The following is a 19,804-nucleotide window of genomic DNA, read 5'->3' as shown; positions in this document are numbered from 1 at the left end:
TTTTGGAGACAGAGTCTCACTGTGTTGCCCTCAGTAGAGTGCTATGGAGTCACAGCTCATAGCAATCTCAAACTCTTGGGCTTAAGCGATTGTCTTACCTCAACCTCCCAAGCAGCAGGGACTGGGACTACAGGTGTCCACCACAACAACGGGCTATTTTTCTGTTGCAGTTGTCATTGTTTTAGCTTTTGGTGGCCTGGGCCAGGTTTGAACCTGCCAGCCTTGGTATATGTGGTCGGCGCCATAACCACTGTGCTATGGGCACCAAGCCCACTAGCTGTTCGTTATGGGATATAATTAGGACCAGAGTAAGCAGGTTCCCTAATGATTAATTCTACTTCATGGGAATTAAAATGATCAATAAGCACACAGGAACTTAATTGATACACTTATAAGTGAATATGACTTCATTTGTTTTATAAATATAGTGAAAAATATATTTTCTCCACAATTTAATCCTTTTTTCCATATCTACAGCCAGCTGAGATAACTCTTAATTACTTTATATCTAATTTTCTTTCTAAGATATTATTGAGAACATGATCTTTATGTCCTTTGTTTCTCTTTTATAGGCTGTTAAGTATTCTGCACAAAATAGGTACTTAAAGAACAGATTTTTGAATGAAGGGTAAATCTCATTTTTCCAGTGATCGAAAGCTATTTGTGTGCATCCTAAAACATTTAAACATTTACTGGGTTAAAGAATGAAGGGTGTTTGATATATCGATAGGGTATGATATTAATAAAGTTTAAGTTTTTTCATCCACATACTATTGCATTTTGCTTTATATTTTAAGATTGTTTAATAGTTTTTATTCTAATTGATTAAGTACTGTTTTCCAGGAGTCTGGCGAGGGCAAAAATTCGTTAGACTGTAGAGATAATGAAATTAAAAAATGGCAGCTAGCTCCTCTTCGTAAGATGGGACAACCAGTTTTACCTCGGAGATCCTCAGAAGAAAAAAGTGAGAAAGTATCAAAAGAGTCTACAACCGTTATTTGCATAGGAGAAAAAGCTTCAAAATCAGGTAATGAGTTTGACAGAATTATTATATACTAATATATTTGTTTATTTTGTGTACAACTACTGTTTTTAAATATTTGAAAAGTTAACATTTTTTAAATGACATTAAAAAAATTTAGGTGATTGGCTTTACTTGTAATTAAAAAATATTGCTCTAAATTCTGAAAAAACACCAGTGAACTTAATATAAGGCTTCTCTCTTCATAGCCCTTAAATACTAATGGGAGAAGATTGACAGGAAGTTGACAAGAAAATGGTATTTTATCTTAGAGCATGTGAATAGAAAGTAGAGTAGTGAGATAGAGAGTCACAATTAGGGAGAAGATGGGAGCTTCTACTTTACACAGAATGGAAGAAGTAATGTGTGAGGTGGGTTTGAAAGGATGGGAAGATTTTATGGAGGAGGGACTAGGTAAGGGACATAGCAAGTGTGAAGGCTTTAAGGCAGAATCAAACTTGGCATTTGAGGAGCAAGAAAGCAACTATAGAGTGATTGGGCAATAATGCATGAAGGGTAAAATAATGGTAGAAGATGAGTTCAGAGAAAATTATGTAGGACCTTTGAGGCCATCACAAAGAGTTTATATGTTCTCAATGTTATGAGAAATGTTTAGACGATTTTGTACAAGGGACTAATGCATAATGGATTATTGTGATTGCATTATGCAGTTTGGATGGTAGGTGGTTAGGACTGATTAGGAGTCTATAGCAGTTATCTTAGGAACGAAATGAAGGTAGTTTGGAACAGAGGTGCAATAGAAGTAGTGAAAAGTGGTTAGATTTAGATACGTTTTATGAGATTGTCAGAATTTGCTGATCGATTAGATATAGGTGAGTAAAAATAAAAATCTTAGACCATGATTGGATAAATGTTGGTGCCATGTATTGAGATGAGAAAGAGAAAAAGATTTGGAGAAGAAAATTGAAAAGTTATGTTTCAGCCATTATCACTTTGAGATTCCTATTAGAAAGTTCAGGTGGAAAGTAAACCTTAGGCTGGTAAGTGTGGAGCTTGCAAAAAACTTTGGCAGCCAGTATATGGATTTGAGATTTATTAGTGTGTAGTTGTTAGTACAGGTTGAGGTTTTTAAATTAGCAAATCCAAAATCGGAAACTTTTTTGAGAGTTGACATGGTCCTCCAGTGATCATTTCGAATTTCAGATTTTCTTATTTGGGATGCTCAGCTGTTTGGTATAGTGCAGATATTTGAAAATCCAGAGTAAAACCACAAATTTAGAGTATTCTGATTCCAGGCATTTCAGAAAAGGGATAATCAACTTGTATTTACAATCATGGACCTAGATTTAAACAGCTACAGAAGTTTGATAGTGAAGAGACAGAAGCAGAGACCTTGGGGGAATGCTGGCGTTTAGAAGTTGGGAAGAGGAGAGGATTCAGTAAAGGAGAATAAGGAGAAGCCTGTGAGGAAAGAGGGGAACCAAGAAGCCATGGTGTTCTGGAAGCCAGGTGAAGTTTCAAGAAAGAAGGAATGATCAACTTATCAGCTGTTGTCCAGACATCTAATGAAATGAACACAGATTGTTGAAATCTATGACATAGAGAAATGGAGCTCACTGGTGACTTTGACTAGAATGATTTTGGTGGAGTAGCAGGGACAAAAGCCAATTGTAGTGGCTTATGGTAGAATGGAAAGGAGAGTAACAGGAGGTATTAATTACAGACAACTTTTCCAAGGATTTTTGCAATTTAAGGGAATAGAAATGATGGGGTGCTGGCTCTGCGCCTGTAGCTCAGCAGCTAGGGTGGCAGCCACATACACCAGGGCTGGCGGTTTTGAAGCTGGCCTGGGCCTGCCAAACAACATGAGAACTACAACAACAACAACAACAAAAAAAACAAAACTGGGCATTGTGGTGGGCACCTGTAGTCCCAGATACTTGGGAGGCTGAGGCAAGAGAATTGCTTAAGCCCATGAGTTTGAGGTTGCTGTGAGCTGTGATGCCACGGCACTCTACTGAGGGTAACATAGTGAGACTCTGTTTCAAAAAAAGAAATGATGGGGTGGCTAGAGGTAGGTGTGGGGTCAAGGAATTTTTTTTTTAAAGCAGATATTATGACATGTTTGTAAGACTTATGACTGGGGAGTGGGCTTGGGGAGAGAAGTAAGAAAGTATTGATGTAGGGAGAGGTGATAGTTGACGTGTGAACTCCATGAAGAAAACAGAGGGGATGGGATTCACTCTACCTGAAGGGAGAAGATATAGGAAAATTGTATATGATAGGAGGGAGAACTGGTACAGGTAGGTTAGATTGATGATGGAACATGGAATAGCTGACTTTTTTTTTTCTCAGTGAAATATGACATGAGCAAAAAGTTGGGAAGGGGGAGGTATTACTGGTTTGAGAATAGAGGAGAAAAAAATTATGAAACAGATGTTTTTATTTTATTTTTTATTTTTAATTTTTTTAGAGACAGAGTCTCACTTTGTTTTCCTCGGTAGAGTGCTGTGGCGTCACAACTCACAGCAATCTCCAACTCTTGGGTTTAGGTGATTCTCTTGTCTCGCTCCCGAGTTGCTGGGACTACAGGCGTCTGCCACAACACCCGTTTTTTTTTTTGTTGTTGTTGTTGCAGTTTGTCTGGGGCCAGGTTCAGACCTGCCACCCTTGGTGTATGGAGCCCGTGGCCTACTCACTGAGCCACAGGTGCTGTCTAAAACAGATGTTTTTAAAAGTAGGAGAACAAATTTATTAGGGAAAGTTAGTTGGGATTAGAAGATTGGGCAGAAGATTGAATATAACCTACTTGATATTTGCAGTTATAAATTAAAATGAGATCTGTCAGTACCAATGTTTATTTTTCTCAACTTATCTTTAGCTGTTAGCCTATTTGAGTTAAGGATAAAAGTTGGCTTTTACCAAAATAGTGGTTTTGCTACACAGATACTTAAAGGAGAGAGAATAAAAGTGTTAAGTATGCAAGGGATTGTAATAGTGATGGACTATTTCATGTAAATTGATAATGTGAGAAAGTGAAGACACGAAGATGGCAAAAATACTAGATTTAATCGCTGAAATGAGGAGATTTTAGAATAAAGAGCTGGTATGATAGGTCAGAGTAGTATAATGTTTGACATTGAGATTTGGGAGCTGCACAGAAATTAGTAATGATAGAATGTTAAAAATCATTAAAAGCTTAACATTGATATTAGTAATGTCAAGCGCAGTTGAAAAGAGTAGAAATTCTTCAGTTTTATGGTATAAGGAAGGTCATTATATTATCACCTGATAAATTCAGATTGAATTTTCTAAATAGATATTTTAAAGTTAAAGTATATATGTGCAAAATAACTAGTTCTAAAAACCATTATCTAAATTGGAAAAAGGGCATATGCATTTTATAACTTTATGGCCACTTTTTAGTTACTGTTCATTTTAATTAGAATTTTGTGTCAGGAGTATTTCAATGTGGACTATGGATTCTGATCTTATTTCTAAATAGTGGCTTTTAATTAGTCCATTTTGTTTATAAACTTACATTATATATGAAAAGGAAAATATTTTTTTTTAAAATGATTTAATGAGTTTTGGTATTTATTTAACTTAGGTACTCATGAGAAGCAAGAAATGAAGAAGAAGAAAGTTGATAAAGGAGTTCCTAATGTACATCCTCCTGCCACTACTGCTGCTAAGCCATCCACAGATCAGATCAGACAGAGTGTCAGACATTCGCTCAAAGAAATTCTGATGAAAAGGTAACACATATTATTGTAGAAGATTCAATAATACAGGCTTCATGTGTTTGAAAAATAATTGAACTGTTCTGATTTTAAGACTTACAGACTCAAATTTGAAGGTACCAGAAGAAAAGGCAGCAAAAGTTGCTACAAAAATCGAAAAGGAGCTTTTCTCTTTTTTTCGGGACACAGATGCTAAATATAAGAACAAATATAGAAGCTTGATGTTCAATCTGAAGGACCCTAAAAACAATGTAAGTATGTTTTGTTAATGTCTGCGGATATTTATGCTTCCAACTTTCATGAATACATAGGTATCCAAGATTATTACACAGTAGTTCTATAATTTATTAATTAGAGTGAGACTGAGAATTTTTTTCTAGTTTTAGAACATGTAATTTCAATAAAGTCTTTTTGCTATGGATCTGAGTTATGAATTGTGTTTGGTAATGGGTAGTATTGTCCAATCAGTCTGTTAAAATGCTAAAATGTCTCAACTTGATTTATGTGAATTTTTTCTTTTAATGTTTTTTGAATAATCACCTTAATTAAAAAATCTTCAAAAACTCCATTAAGCTAAAATTCATAGCACTCTATTATCACTTTTGAATTTAAATCTGAAAGTAGAGCTGCATTCCTTAAAAAAGTAAATTACATTTAGTTGAGAACTGCAGTAACAATTAACTATTGTTAATTACTGAATTAACTATAACTTTGGTTCCAAGTATGTTTTAGCAGTGGTGTAAGCATTAATTGAACTCCTAGGATGTCTTGTTTCTACAGATTTCTTGTTTGGAACTTAGAAGAAATATAAAAGCTGTGCGAAAGAGAGAGAGAGAGTGTGTATTTGTTTGTGTATGTCAGTGTCAGCACCAAAAGTAGGCCTTTGATTATTACAGTGGACAAAAGTCACATCTGTGAGCATTTCAAAAGTTCATAACATGATAGATCTCTTTGTGTCATATTTACATATGTCTACCAGAAGTTTTTGCTAGGTGATGATTGTAGATGACTCAGTGTAATTAGACATAATCTCTTTGCATGCGAGGTTTTCACATAAGTGGTATAAATTTATGAAAGTATATTTTGCCACAGTATGCGATTTGAGATATTTTCTTGACATGTACTAATAGCTCCTTAAGAAGAACATACATTGTATAATCGCCATCATGGTCAGGGAGATCCTAAATTATACAATCTGGAAGCTTTATTTCAGTAATTAAACAGAGACTTATTTCCTTTAGGTTTCTTTCTCGCAGTTGGGTTTTTTTTCTAGAGTCCAGCCTGTCAGGATTTAAATATGTAAAATCTTAAAAATATGTATCACATTGAGTAAAACTCTTTTATGCCATACTTTGCTATGCTGTAGATTGGTTTATTATGATGATTAGATTATGTCCCTGGTTAGACTTACTACAACTTTTAGATAGGTATTGTAATGGTTCCACTGTGTGTGCTTCTCTATTATGTGTTCATTTTTATATGAAATGTTTGTTTTATTGCCTTAGATAAATTTCTAGAATACAAAGCAGTGATTTATTCAGTGTAGTAGATAATATATAAATCATTAAATATTTGTAAATCAAGCTTCTAAAATTATATCTTTATTGCATGTTTATGTATAGTAGACTGTTTTTTAAATATGTCTCCCCCCTTTACTTTCTATTTTTAAATATTTCCAGATATTATTTAAAAAAGTACTAAAAGGAGAAGTAACCCCTGATCATCTTATAAGAATGAGTCCAGAAGAACTGGCTTCTAAAGAATTAGCCGCTTGGAGACGAAGAGAAAACAGACATGTAAGATCATCTATATACATACACTATCAAAACCTGTTTTTATCACAGGAAAAATTATACAGTGCAAATTCAACAGATTACAGAGTAACACAGGCTACAGGCTTGCTTTTTTTTTTTTTTGTCTTTGAGACAGAGTCTCACTTTGTTGGCCTCAGTAGAGTGCTATGGCATTATAGCTCACAGCAACCTCAAACTCTTGGGCTTAAGTGATGATCTTGACTCAGCCGCCCAAGTAGCTGGGACTACAGGCACCTGCCCCAATGCCTGGCTATTTTTAGAGACGAGGTTTCTTTTGCTCTGGCTCAGTCTGGTCTCGAACCTGTGAGCTCAGGTGATCCACCTGCCTCAGCCTCCCAGACTGCTGGGATTGCAGCCGTGAGCCACCAAGCCACCGCCCCCAGCCCAACACAGGCTTTCTGTTACATGCTGTTTCTAGTTACTTATTATCCATGCCTCTCATTTTTTTTTTTTTCCTCCTATTTTTTTCCCTTCATGTAGATTTTCCTTTGTGTAATTATGTCAGTTTTTTTTTTTTTATTATTAAATCATAGCTGTGTACATTAATGCAATCATGGGGTACACTGTGCTGGTTTTATATAAAATTTGAAATATTTTCATAAAACTAGTTAACATAGCCTTCATGGCATTGTCTTCGTTATTGTGTTAAGACATTTATATTCTACATTTAGTAAATTTCACATGTACCCTTGTAAGATGCATCATAGGTGTGGTCCCACCAATTATTCTCCCTCCATCCATCCTCCCCGCCCATGTCTCTCATTCTTAAATTCTGTTGTTTTCTGATCTCTCCAGTATTTTTTCTCATTTTCTCCAGCTATCCAGTTAAAGAATTAACCTGTGTTTTGTTATTATATTTTGTGAATGACAAGAAAGGAAAAATATAGGGACGTCTTTTCTTAATCATATCTATACTTTTTCAGAAGCATAGTTTGAAGGTATTATGAATATTGGTAATTTTTAGAGTCAGATGAATTTATGTCAGAAAAAAGATTGTATGGATTTACAATCCCTTATTAAAGTTTGAAATAAGCTCTAAAAAATAAGAATTTTTTCCATAATTAATTTATTCATAAAGTATGAACTGAATTGCCACGTGTGAATAGTCAAATTCACAGAAATATTGTATGTTTAATTACATGGTGCTCTCACATCTAACAGGGGAGTATTATATAATATATAGCGTGTGCACCATACTGCATTTTATTTATTTTTATTTTTTTAGAGACAGAGTCTCATTTTGTCACCATGGGTAGAATGCTGTGGTATCACAGCTCACAGCAACCTCCAGCTCGTGGGCTTAGGCGATTATCTTGCCTCAGCCTCCTGAGTAGCTGGGACTACAGATACCTGCCACAACGCTCGACTATTTTTTGTTGTAGTTTGGTTGGGCTGGGTTTGAACTCACTACCCTCAGTATATGGGGCCGGCACCCTACTCACTGAGTGAGCCACAGGCACTACCCCCCCACCCCCTCTTTTTTTTTTTCTGAGACGGAGTCTCACTTTGTCCCCCTTGGTAAAGTGCTGTGGTATCATTGCTCACAGCAACCTCAAATTCTTGGGCTCAACTGATTCTCTTGCCTTAGCCTCCCAAGTAGCTCAGACTATAGGCACCTGTCACAACGCCCAGCTGTTTTTAGAGATGGGGTCTCGCTCTGGCTCAGGCTGGTCTCAAAATCCTGAGGTCAGGCAATCCACTTGCCTCAAGCCTCCCAGAGTGCTATGATTATTAGCATGAGCTCATGCACCCAGCCTCATACTGTATTTTTAAAACTGAAAAATTCTGTTCGGTCACAGATGCTGAGTTTTTGGTTGGAGATTGTGAAGTTGAAATACCTTTAAAGATTAAGTAAATATGTGACTCAGAGCTGTTGTGACAGTAAGCCATGTTATTGAATACTTTTATTACAGTGTCCTCAGAATATCAGCCCCCTAGTGTGGAAAATATTGATTTGTTATAGTTTGTATTAACTCTGAATGATTTACCTGATTCTCTTGTCCATACTTGTATCTTAGGCACTAAACCTCTGTATAGTTCTGTGCCAGATCGAGTTTGGAGCTCAACAGGCCTTGATTTGATGGATCACACTTTCTCACATTTTTTTCACCTTTGCCCTGTGTAATTAAATCTCCTTTTCTATTTTGAAAATAATATCACTTCTTCTTTCTCTTCCTATCCCAAATATACACATGCCTCTCTTTTGCTTTGGAACTGTGGCTTCAAGTATCACATCAGAGACCAGGTTGTTCTTTCTGTAGGTCACATGCCAGATTTCTTTTTGTTTTGTTGTTGTTGTTGTTTAGCAGGCCCAGGCTAGTTTCGAACATTCAAGCCCTGGTATGTGTGGCTGGCACGCTAGCCACTGAGCAACAGGCGCTGAGCCAGATTTCTTTTTTTATAGGATGATTTTCACTTAATAAAGCAAAAATGAGGGAGCCAGCCCATCTTTCTACCATCCTTACCCCATTTCCACTCCCAGCTACCTTTATATGACCTATTGTATGCTTGCTTAAGTTTTATGTTTTGTTACTGAGCTTGTTCAGTGTCAGTGAATTTGCAGTGTCGCTAAGCAGGCTCAAGTCAGAGGACGGTCAGATTATTTTTGCTGTTTATATAAACTGCCATTGTAGGGAGGGGATGGTAGAACATCAAATTAGGAATTTAAAAGCAAGATGGTTCTCATTTCTCTGTGGCAGCTGCTAAAAAGTACAGACAGATTTCAACTGATACCATGTTGCACCACTTTGCAAATTACATCGTACGTCAGTTACCTTCTGTTAGGATGTCTACATGAACTTCTCATGGCTAAAGTATGGGTCTAATCCCATTCTTACAACCCCAGCACTTTAAAACAGTCTCTGTCATATACGAACACCCAGTATAAGTTTGTTATATGAGAGACTACCCAACGATTAAAAGTCCTCTTTACTGATTCATTTATTTTTACGTAAGCTTTAATTATTTAAAGTGTACATTTGGAAGTACATATTTTGCATTTAATATTTCTTTTGACTTATTTCTTGTTAGACCATAGAGATGATTGAGAAGGAACAGAGAGAAGCAGAGAGACGACCTATCACAAAAATAACTCATAAAGGTGAAATAGAAATTGAGAGTGATGCCCCAATGAAAGAACAGGAAGCAGCAATGGAGATTCAGGTAAAGATGTCGTGTTTCATAGCTCAGACCATGAAGATGCAGAAAAGATTTATTTGCCTAGTGTTTTTAAGAAGAAGTGTTTTTTTTTTTTTTTAGAGACAGAGTCTCACACTATCATCCTTGTTAGAGTGTCGTGGTGTCACAGCCCACAACAACCTCCAACTCCTGGACTTTGCCTCAGCCTCCTGAGTAGCTGGGACCACAGGCGCCCGCCACAACGCCCGGCTATTTTTTGTTGTGTTTGGCTGGGGCCGGGTTCAAACAGCCACCCTCGGTATATGGGGCTCGCGCCCTACCCACTGAGCTACAGGTGCCATCCTAAGAAGAATTTTTAAACATGTATCCATATTAAAGTCGTCTATCATATTGGTTTAGTGTTTGTTTGAGAATGCTGCAGGGATGTCCAACCTGTAGGTAGACAGGCTCCATGCTGATTTTGTGAGGACTTTTGCTTATCTGTGGTGTTGGATATCACAAAAGTAAACACAGACCTTTTTTTTGCTAATCAGCTTTCCTTAGTATTTGTATATTTACTGTATGGCCCAAGACAACTCTCATTCTTCTAATGTTCCATCTGCTACAAAAAAGTGGCTAGAGTGTTGTTTCTTTCAGTGTGATATTTTATCGGTGAATACTAATTTTTATACTCACTTGTGTTAGGAACCTACTGCTAATAAGTCATTGGAGAAGCTGGAAGGATCTGAAAAACAAAAAGAGGAAGTTGACTCCACATCTAAAGATACTACTAGTCAACACAGACAGCATCTTTTTGATCTTAACTGCAAAATTTGCATAGGTAATTTATAATTTTTCTTTCTAAAATTTTATATTCCTTGTGAAAGGGGGACACTTGTATATTAGTGCTTGTCATTTTAGTGGGTTTTGTTTTCCCAGTGTTGGTGATGATGCACCCACCTCCTCTTAGTTGTAACACATTTATATGTAACTGATTTTCTAGGTTGAAGTATATTTTGATACTGGTTGATAGTATAGTTTACTATCTAGAATTAATTATATTATAAATGATCTGAACTTAAAAACTCTTACTAGGGTCAAATAATAAGAATTTAATTATTAGAATGAATATTAGAAATTGTGGGCAGTTGTTATGGTACTCTCATTTACTAAAGTGAGAGTAAAATAGCTTTCATATTTTATTACAAATCATTAAATAATCAGAAATTGAAATTACTTTTTGATAAAAGATTTTATATTTTTTAGAGCAGTTTTTGGTTCATAGCAACATTGAGAGGAAGGTACAGAGATTTCCCATATATTTCCTGCCCCTGACGTGTGCATCATCAGAATCCACCATCAGAGCAGTTGTTACAGTGGATGAACCTGCATTGACTTACCATAATTGCTCAAAGTCCACAGTATACGTTAGAGTTCACTCTTGGTTTTGTACATTCTGTGGGTTTGGATACATGTATATCAACATGAATCCAACATTATAGTATTGTATGGAGTATTTTCACTGCTCTAAAAATCCTCTGTGCTCTGTTCATCTCTCCCTCCACTATCCCCACTAAACCTGGCAAGTCCTGATTTTTTTACTGTCTCCATAGCTTTGCCTTTTCCAGAATAGCTTATAGTTGGAATCATCTAGTACGTAGAATTTTCAGATTGGCTTCTTTCACTTAGTAGTAATGCCTTTAGGTTTTCACCATGTCTTTTCATGGCTTAATAGCTCATTTCTTTTTAGCATTGAGTAATATTCCATTGTCTAAATATATAGTTTATTTATCCATTTATTTGCTGAAGGACTTGTTGATTACTTCCAGGTTTAGGCATTTATGAATAAAACTGCTATAAACATCCGTATACAGGATTTTGTGTGGATGTGAATTTTTGACTCCTTTGGGTAAATACCAGAGCGCACAATTGTTGGATCATATGGTGAATTTATAGGAAACTGCCAAAACAGCAATACCATTTTGCATTTCCACCAGGATTAGAGGAGAGTTTCTGTTGTTCCACATCTTTGTCAGCATTTAGTGTTGTCAGAGTTCTGGATTTTGGCCATTCTTTTTGGTTGCAGCCATCATTATTGTTTGGTGGGCCCGGGCTGGATTCGAACCCGCCAGCTTAGGTGTATGTGGCTGGTGCCCTAGTTGCTTGAGCCACAGGTGCCGAGCCTTGGCCATTCTAATAGGTAGGTAGTAGTGTATCATTCTTGTTTGACTTTGCCGTTTCCCAGTGAGGTATATGGAAGGTATATAATTTATATGACATTTATAATATCTTTGGTGAGATGTCTTCAGTTTTTTAGCCTGTTTTTCAATTGGGTTGTTTGTTTTCTTACTGTATTTAATTCTTCTTATATTTTGGATAGTACCCATTTATTAGATTTATCTTTTGCAAATATATTCTCTTAGTCCATGGCTTATAATCTCATTCTCTTGACATTGTCTTTTGCAGAGTGGAATTTTTAAATTTTAATGGAGTCCGCCTTATCAGTTCCTTCATGGATCATGCCTTTGTCTTTTTTGTCTAAGAAGTTATTGCAATACACATGGTCATCTAGGTTATCTCCTATGTTATCTTCTTGTGTATTTTATATTTAGGTCTCTGATCCATTTTGAGTTAATCTTTGTGAAGGAAGGGTAAAAGATCTGTGTCAGGATTCTTTTTCTTTCTTTATTTTTTTGCACATGAATGACAAGTTGTTCTAGCAGCTTTTAAAAGAATTTATTTTATTTTAATAGATTTAAGAGGCATGAGTTGAATTTCATTATATGTATATATTGTATAGTGGTACGTAAAGTCTAGGCTTTTTGGCTTACCTATCACCCAAGTAACATAGGTACTTCATAGGTAATTTTTCATACCTCACTGCTTATCACCCTCCCTCTTTTTGAGTCTTCAGTGTCCATTATACCCACTCTGTGTTATCTTGTATAGCTTTTGTTTAGCTCCCACTTAAAAGTGAGAACATACTGCATTTTCCTGTTCCTGGATTACTTCATTTCAAGAAACTAGCCTCAAGTTCCACTTGTGTTGTTTCAAAAGACATTGGGAAATGTCTTTCAAAAGACATTATTTCATTCTTATTAATGAGTAGAAAATGTGCCACATTTTCTTTATTTGCTTGTCAGTAGATGAGCACATAGGTTGATCCCACATCTGCTGCGATAAACATACGAATGCAGGTATCTTATTGATAATAATGATTTCTTTTCCTCTGGGTAGATACTTAGTAGTGAGATTGCAGGATCTAATGGTAGGTCTTTGAGAAATCTCCATACTGATCTCCAGAGAAGTTGTACTAGTTTATATTTCCATAAACAGTGCCTAAGTGTTCCCTATTCATTGCTTCCACACCCAACTCTATTCTTTTTTGACTCTTTAATAATGATCATTCTAATTGGAGTAACATGTTATCTCATTGTGGTAGTAATTTGCATTTCCTTGATTAGTAAAGTTAAGCATTTTTTTGTATGTTTATTGGCCATTTGCATATCTTCTCTTGAAAAAATTTTTTGTCCACTTTTAGAGGGTGTTGTTTTTTTTCATGCCGAATTTAGTTCCTAATGGATTCTGGATGTCAGTCCTTTGTTGGACACGTAGTTTGTGAATATTTTTGCCCATTATGTAGGTTGTCTGTTTACTCTTTTGATTGTTTCTTTTTGCTTTGCAGAGATTTTTTTATTTTCATTAAGTCTTATTTGTCTGTTTTTGTTTTTTTTTCTATTTGCTTTTGAAGCCTTAGTCATAACATCTTTGCCTAGGCCAATGTTCAGCATTTTTCCTAAGGGTTTCTTCTAGGATTTTTATTGTTTTAGGTCTTACTTTTAAGTCTTTAATCCATCTCGAGTTAATTTTTGTGTATGGTGCAAGATAGCAATGCAGTTTTGTTCTACATATGGCTATCCAGTTTTCCCAGCACCATTTACAGAAAAGGTTGTCCTTTCCTCAGTGTGTGTCTTGGTCAACTTAGATCAGTTCATTGTAAATATGTGGCTTTATTTCTGGGTTCTCTACTTTGTTCCATTGATTTATGTGTATATTTTTATACCAGTGTGATGCTGTTTTGGTTATTATAGCCTTATAGTATAAATTGGAGTCAAATAATGTAATACTTTTCAGCTTTGTTCTTGTTGCTTAGGATTGCTTTGACTATTTGGGCTGTATGAATTTTAGAATTGGTTTTTCTAATTCTGTTGAAAATGCTGTTGCCATTTTGGTGGGAATTACATTGAATCTTACATTTTAAAAATAATTCTTCTGATCTATGAGTGTGGGATATTTTTCCATTTGCGTCATCTACAATTTCATCAGTGATTCATAGTTCAACTTGTAGAGATCTTTCATATCTTTGGTTAGATTTATTCCTAGGGATTTTATTGTTTTTGCAGCTATTATAAATAAAAGTACTTATTTTTGTTCCACACTTGGTCATCGTTACATTTAGAAGTGCTATTGATTTTTGAATGTTGATTTTATAATCTGAGACTGCTAAATTCATTTATTAAATCTAAGTCTTTTGAAAGAGTCCTTGGGGTTTTCTAGGTATCAGATCATATCATCAGGAAAAACAGTTTGACTTCCTCTTTTCCAATCTGGATACCTTTTATTTATTTATTTTTTTTCTTGCCTGATTGCTTGGGCTAGAACTTCCAGTACCATGTTGAATAGAAGTGAGCCTGGGCATTCTTGTCTCATCCTAGTTCTTAGGGGAAATGCTTTCAACTTGTCCTCATATAGTGTGATGTAGCCTGTGGGTTTGTCACATGTGGCTTTACTATTTTGAGGTGTGTTCCTTCTATGCCTAGTTCTTTGAAAGTTTTTGTTATGAAGAGAAGCTGGATTTTATTGACTACTTTTGTACATATATTAACAAGAGCATACGGTTTTTCTTTCTCATTCTTTTTATGTGGTGAATCACATTTTTTTACTTGTGTATGTTTACTACTCATTATTGGTTTATCTGGGAATTCTGTTTCTTCCTGGTACAATCCTGAGAGGTTGTGTGTTTTCAGGAATTTTTCCATACCTTCTAGGTTTTCTAGTTTGTGAGTATATGGTTGTTCATAAATAGTTTTTGATCTTTTGTTTTTCTGTGGTATCAATTGTAATGCCTTTTATTTCATTTCTAATTGTGTTTATTTGGATATTTTCTCTTGCTTAGTCTAGCTTAGTGGTTTATCAATTTTGTTTATCTTTTCAAAGACCCCACTTTTTGTTGTGTTGATCCTCTATATTGATTTTTTTGGTCCCTAATTCCTTTAGTTCTGCTCTGATCTTTGTTATTTCTTTTATTAACTCTGAGTTTGATTTGTTCTTATTTTTCTTATTTCTTAATTTGTGATGTTAGGTTGTTAATTTGTGATCTGTTTTTTGGATGTAGGCATTTAATGCTATAAACTTTTCTCTTAGTATGGCTTTTGCTGTATCCCATAAACTTTGGTATGATGTGCTTTTATTTTCATTTGTTTGAAAACATTTTTTAATTTCCATTTTTATGTTTTCATTGACCCAGTAGTTGTTCAGGAGCATGTTGTTTAATTCCCATGTGTTTGTATATATTATAAAATTCCTCTTCATACTGATTTCTTGCTTTATTAAGTTATGGTTTGAGATGATATGATTTTGATTTTTAAAAATTTGTTGGTTAAAATGTGGTCTGTCTTGGAGAACATTACATGTGCTGATGAAAAGAATGTAAATGTCTATTAAGTTCATTTGGTCTGACATCGAATTTTTTTTTTTTTTTTTTTTTGTAGTTTTTGACTGGGGCTGGGTTTGAACCTGCCACTTCCAGCATATGGGGCTGGCGCCTACTCCTCTGAGCCACAGGCGCCGCCCCTGACATCGAATTTAAGTCCTGTGTTTGTCGATTATCTGTCCTCGTGATTTGTCTTGTGCTGTGAGAGCTGTATTGATGTCCACCAGTACTACTGTGTTGATGGTTGTCTCTTTCCTTAGGTCTAGTAATACAGTAGAGCTTCCATAGTGGACCACCTTCCTACATTGACAATTTCTTTAAGTTGAACTAATTTTCCTAGACTGACCATGCACCACATGTATGTAACAGTACAGTAGGCTATACAACTGGTTCCTTTTGTTGACCGCTTCTTATGTCGACCAGTTTGTCACATTCCCTTGGATGGTCAACTTACAGAGTTTCTGCTGGATTTGTTTTGTGAATCCTTGTGTTCTAATGTTGGTTATATATATATTTAGAATTGTTATATCCTCTTGTTGAATTGATCGCTTTATCATCGTATCATGACCTTATTTATCCTTTTTTTACTGTTTTGATTTAAAGTTTCTTTAAGTATAACCACTCTTGTTTGCGCTTTGTTTCTGTGTGCATGGACTGTCTTTTTCCACTGCTTTACTTTCAATTTGTGTATGTCTTTACGGATAAGGACACATGTGTTGTGTCCTTATATTATAAGCAGCATATAGTGGTTCATGTGTTTTTAATCATTTATTCAATCTATATCATTTAGTGGAACATTTAATCCATTTACACTGAAGGTTTACATTGGTATGTGAAGCTTTGTTCTTATTTTTTTTTTTTTTTCCTTTTTAAGGCAGAGTTTTACTCTGTTGCCCCAGTTGAGTGCTGTGGTGTCATAGCTCACAGCAACCTCAAACTCTTGGGCTCAAGTGATTGTCTTATCTCAGCCTCCTGAATAGCTGGGACTATAGGCATCCACCACAATGCTCTGCTATTTTTAGAGACAGGGTCTAGTTCTTGTGCAGGCTGGTCTCAAACTTGTGAGGTCAAACAATCTACCTGCATCAGCCTCCCAGAGTGCTAGGATTACAGTTGTGAACCACCAGGGCTCACGACTGTAATCCTAGCACTCTGGGAGCATTTTTTTGTCATATTGTTAATTGATTTCCAGTTGTTTTTATAAATTCTTACTTCTTCATTTTTCTGTATCTTTTCATTTTCATGGTTTGCCGAGGTTGTCACATTGCCATTTAATTCCTTTTTCTTCTTTCTTTGCCTGTTTCGTAAGACCTGTGAATTTTATATATTTGTGTGTATTTTTTGATGGTGAGTATTGACCTTTAATTTCCATATTTTAGACTCCCTCATATACTTTCTGTAGGGCTGATCTAGTGGGTGTTGAATTTTTTTAGTATTTGTTTATCTGGGAAAGGCTTTTTTTATTTCATTTATGAATCTTTGGCAGGATATAAAATTTTTGGCTGGAAGTTTTTTGGCTTTTAGCATTTTGAAAATACCATCCCATTCTCTTTTTGGCTTGTAAGATTTCTTCTGCTAAGTGGTCTGCTGTTAGTCTGGTGCAGTTTCCTTGATAAGTGCCTGGACGCTTTTCTCTTGCTAATTTTAGAATTATTTCACTTCAACTTTATTCTGATTATATTATGTATTGGAAATCCTTTTTGTGTTATATTTGAGAATCATTTGGCCTCTTGTCTCTGAATGTTTAATTCTTTTGCTAGTCCAGATGACTAATTTTCATCAATTATTTCCTTAATCTAGGTTTTCTAAATATTTCCCTTGGGAATATTGGTAATTTGTATGTTTGGTCACTTTATAGAGTCCCAGACATTTTGAAGATTTTTCTCCTTTTTAAAAAATTATTATTTTTCCCTTTTTGTTAGCTGACTGGATTATTTCAAAAGACCTGTCTTCAGGTTCTGAGATTATTTCTTCATCTTTGTCTAGTCTATTCTCAAAGCTTTTTTTTGTTGTTGTTGTTGGGGATTCATCAAGGGTATAAGAAACCAGGTTACACTGATTGCATTTGTTAGGTATAGTCCCTCTTATAATTGTGTCTTGCCCCCCAAAGGTATATCACACACCGAGACTCCCACCCCGTTCCCTCCTTCCCTCTCTCTGCTTAACCTTTCCCCCACCCCCCTTCTCTCTCTGTTCTCCCCTTCCCCCACCCCCACACCATGTACTAGGTCATTGTCCTTATATCAAAATCGAATACACAGGATTCATGCTTCTCTATTCTTGTGATGCTTTACTAAGAATAATGTGTTCCACTTCCATCCAGGTTAATACCAAGGATATAAAGTCTCCATCTTTTTTAATGGCTGAATAGTATTCCATGGTGTACACATATCACAGCTTGTTAATCCATTCCTGGGTTGGTGGGCATTTAGGCTGTTTCCATATTTTGGCGACTGTAAAGTGAGCTGCAATAAATAGTCTAGTACAAGTGTCCTTATGGTAAAAGGATTTGTTTCCTTCTGGGTAGATGCCCAGTAATGGGATTGCAGGATCAAATGGGAGGTCTAGCTTGAGTGCTTTGAGGATTCTCCATACTTCCTTCCAAAAAGGTTGTATTCGTTTGCAGTCCCACCAGCAGTGTAAAAGTGTTCTTTTCTCTTCCACATCCGTGCCAGCATCTGCAGTTTTGAGATTTTGTTATGTGGGCCATTCTCACTGGGGTTAGATGATATCTCAGGGTGGTTTTGATTTGCATTTCTCTAGTAATTAGGGATGATGAGAACTTTTTCATATGTTTGCTAGCCATTTGTCTGTCCTCTTTAGAGAAGGCTCTATTCATCTGTCTTGCCCATTAATGTGTGGGATTATTGGCTTTTTTCATGTGGATTAATTTGAGTTCTCTATAGATCCTAGTTATCAAGCTTTTGTCTGATTCAAAATGTGCACATATCTTTTCCATTGCATAGGTTGTCTATTTGCTTTGGTTATTGTCTCCTTAGCTATACAGAAGCTTTTCAGTTTAATTAAGTCCCATTTGTTTATTTTTGTTGTTGTTGCCAGTGCCACAGAAATCTTTATAAAGTCTTTCCGCAGGCCAATATCCTCAAATGTTTTTCCTATGCTTTCTTTGAGAATTTTTTATTGTTTCATGCCTTAAATTTAGGTCTTTTATGCATCTCGAATCAGTTTTTATGAGTGGAGAAAGGTACAGGTCCAGTTTCAGTCTTTTACATGTAGATTTCCAGTTCTCCCAGCTATTTATTGAATAGGGAGTCTTTCCCACAAGGTATGATCTTGTTTGGTTTATCAAAGATTAGGTGGCTGTAAGATGTTAGTTTCATTTTTTGGTTTTCTATTTGATTCCAAATGTCCATGTTTCTATTTTTGCACTAGTACCATGTTGTTTTGATCACTATGGCTTTGTAGTACAGCCTAAAGTCTGGTATGGTGATGCCCCCAGCTTTGTTTTTATTACTAAGAACTGCTTTAGCTATACGGGTTTTTTTCTGGTTCCATACAAAATGAAGAATTATTTTTCCCAAGTTGTAAAAGTATGATATTGGTATTTGAATCTGTAGATTGATTTGGGCTGTATAGACATTTTAACAATGTTGATTCTTTCCAGCCATGAGCATAGTATGTTCTTGCATTTGTTAATATCCTCTGCTATTTCGGGCAGCGCCTGTGGCTCAGTGAGAAGGGCGCCGGCCTCATATGCCGAGGGTGGCGGGTTCAAACCCAGCCCCGGCCAAACTGCAACAACAAAAAAAAAAAGGAAGAAAAAAAATAGCCGGGGGTTGTGGCAGGCGCCTGTAGTTCCAGCTGCTCGGGAGGCTGAGGCAAGAGAATCACGTAAGCCCAAGAGTTAGAGGTTGCTGTGAGCCGTGTGACGCCATGGCACTCTACCCGAGGGCGGTACAGTGAGACTCTGTCTCTACAAACAAAAAAAAAAAAAAAAAATCCTCTGCTATTTCTTTTCTTAGAGTTTCATAATTTTCTTTATAGAGGTCTTTCACCTCTTTTGTTAGGTCTATTCCTAGGTATTTCATTTTCTTTGAAGCTATGGTGAAGGGTGTTGTGTCTTAAATTAGCTTCTCATCTTGGCTGTTATTGGCGTATACAAAGGCTTATAGACATTGATTTTTATATCCTGAGACATTACTGTATTTTTTGATGACTTCCAGAAGTCTTGTGGTTGTTGAGTCTTTGGAGTTCTCTAGGTATAAGATCATATCATCAGCAAAGAGAGAGAGTTGACTTCCTCTGCTCCCATTTGGATGCCCTTTATTTCCTTTTCTTGCCTAATTGTATTGGCTAGAACTTCCAGCACTATGTTGAATAGTAGTGGCCATAGAAGACAACCTTGTCTGGTTCCAGGTCTAAGTGGAAAAGCTTTCAGTTTTACTTCATTCAGTAAAATATTAGCTGTGGGTTT

At 36.0% G+C, this 19,804-nt stretch overlaps 1 protein-coding gene across 6 annotated transcripts in view; it reads left to right on the top strand.

The window, feature by feature from the left end:
• Positions 1-19,804, top strand: part of PHF3 (PHD finger protein 3) — a 99,771-nt gene that overhangs the window by 67,406 nt on the left and 12,561 nt on the right. For all 6 annotated transcript variants that reach the window (XM_053601636.1, XM_053601632.1, XM_053601633.1 and 3 more), the window contains 6 exons: positions 844-1,027; positions 4,593-4,740; positions 4,820-4,976; positions 6,405-6,521; positions 9,570-9,701; positions 10,362-10,497. In XM_053601636.1, the coding sequence (XP_053457611.1) occupies positions 844-1,027; positions 4,593-4,740; positions 4,820-4,976; positions 6,405-6,521; positions 9,570-9,701; positions 10,362-10,497 (874 nt within the window). The remainder of the gene's footprint in view (positions 1-843; positions 1,028-4,592; positions 4,741-4,819; positions 4,977-6,404; positions 6,522-9,569; positions 9,702-10,361; positions 10,498-19,804) is intronic.

Source organism: Nycticebus coucang, chromosome 9 (assembly GCF_027406575.1).
Source record: "Nycticebus coucang isolate mNycCou1 chromosome 9, mNycCou1.pri, whole genome shotgun sequence".
Taxonomy (NCBI): Eukaryota; Metazoa; Chordata; class Mammalia; order Primates; family Lorisidae; genus Nycticebus; species Nycticebus coucang.
Note: the sequence above shows the minus strand (reverse complement) of the source record. Positions and strands in the feature narration are given on the sequence as shown.